General features: G+C 52.5%; 1 protein-coding gene across 1 annotated transcript; it reads left to right on the top strand.

Moving 5' to 3' along the window:
• Positions 1-97: 97 nt before the first annotated feature.
• Positions 98-1,569, top strand: LOC105521946 (nuclear receptor-binding protein). The gene is made up of 7 exons (XM_011956323.1): positions 98-215; positions 359-409; positions 513-648; positions 835-888; positions 976-1,039; positions 1,273-1,328; positions 1,413-1,569. Exons 1-7 carry the CDS (start codon positions 112-114, stop codon positions 1,515-1,517), a joined length of 570 nt encoding a protein of 189 aa, XP_011811713.1. The 5' UTR covers positions 98-111; the 3' UTR covers positions 1,518-1,569.

The raw sequence follows: 1,569 nt of genomic DNA, 5'->3' as shown, positions 1-1,569 counted from the left end.
GGCATGAGCCACTGCGCCAGGCCTCCAAAGGGATTCTTTACCCCTTTGCCTGCATGCCTTCTATGACATTTAATCTGACTGTCCCTTCATAACATCCCACTCCATCCAGACATGATCCCAGAGAACGCTCTGGAGGAGATCACCAAAAACATGGATACCAGTGCTGTACTGGCTGAAATCCCTGCAGGACCAGGAAGAGAACCAGTTCAGACTTTGTGAGTAACTGAGAGGGTCTGAAAGAGGCAAATTGGTCACTACCACTCTTGAGGCTCTGTAAACTGTCCATTCTCTGGGAATGGTTGAATTTGCTATTTTGCTTGTTTCCTTCCTTCCATCTCCTTTCTCTTTTCTCCTCCAGGTACTCTCAGTCACCAGCTCTGGAATTAGATAAATTCCTTGAAGATGTCAGGTGAGAGCAGAGTGAGAAGGCAGGCTTTCTTGAGAAAGCAAGCGGGGTTGGGTATCCTAAGGCATTCACAGAGCCCATGTGACCTGTCTTCATTTTCTTCCAGGAATGGGATCTATCCTCTGACAGCCTTTGGGCTGCCTCGGCCCCAGCAGCCACAGCAGGAGGAGGTGACATCACCTGTTGTGCCTCCCTCTGTCAAGACTCCGACACCTGAACCAGCTGAGGTGGAGACTCGCAAGGTGGGGGCTGTGTGGGTGTGGATTGTCTCCATGGCTGTGGTGGAAGGGAGACAGGACATCTCAAATAGGGCTCTATCGTTTAGAGAAAATGCTCCCTAGCAGCCATGCCCTATGGGCTGGAAAGACGTCTAGGTATTGGGTTTTTTACAGACAGGTCTCTAGAGTGACCCTCTCTTCCTTCCCTAGGTGGTGCTGATGCAGTGCAACATTGAGTCCGTGGAGGAGGGAGTCAAACACCATGTAAGGCTCAGGGCTAGGGTTGCCGCAGGGCTGGTGGCCAGAGGGTAGGGAAGAAGAGTCTCATTTTCTGACTGTCCTATTCTCCAGCTGACGCTTCTGCTGAAGCTGGAGGACAAACTGAACCGGCACCTGAGCTGTGACCTGATGCCAAGTGAGTCTCTCCTTTCCCTCAGAGGATGGAGAGTCTATGAGCCTTATCTTTTAGGGACATATTCAGGGGTGGGAAAGGTGACAAGGCAGTAACACATTGACTCACATAGAATGACTATCTTAGCCCCTAAAGCAGTGGGTGGATCTGACAGTTTAGCCCCAGTGGGGCTGTCTGAAGGGCCCCAGGTCCCTCAGTCCCATAACTGTACTCACCCCCTCCTGTTTCTCTGTCAGATGAGAACATCCCCGAGTTGGCAGCTGAGCTGGTACAGCTGGGCTTCATTAGTGAGGTGAGGTTTCTGCCTTCATCTGCCCTGGCTGCCCCCATGCCTTCTCTTCCTCAGCCCCCATGTCACTGAGCACTTCTCCCCTAGGCTGACCAGAGCCGGCTGACTTCTCTGCTAGAAGAGACCTTGAACAAGTTCAATTTTGCCAGGAACAGTACCCTCAACTCAGCCGCTGTCACCGTCTCCTCTTAGAGCTCACTGGAGCCAGGCCCTGATCTGCGCTGTGGCTGTCCCTGGACGTGCT

This window comes from Colobus angolensis, unplaced genomic scaffold, assembly GCF_000951035.1.
Source record: "Colobus angolensis palliatus isolate OR3802 unplaced genomic scaffold, Cang.pa_1.0 Scaffold413, whole genome shotgun sequence".
Classification (NCBI taxonomy): domain Eukaryota; kingdom Metazoa; phylum Chordata; class Mammalia; order Primates; family Cercopithecidae; genus Colobus; species Colobus angolensis.
The sequence above is the reverse complement of the archived record's forward strand: the minus strand, read 5'-3'. Positions and strand labels throughout refer to the sequence as shown.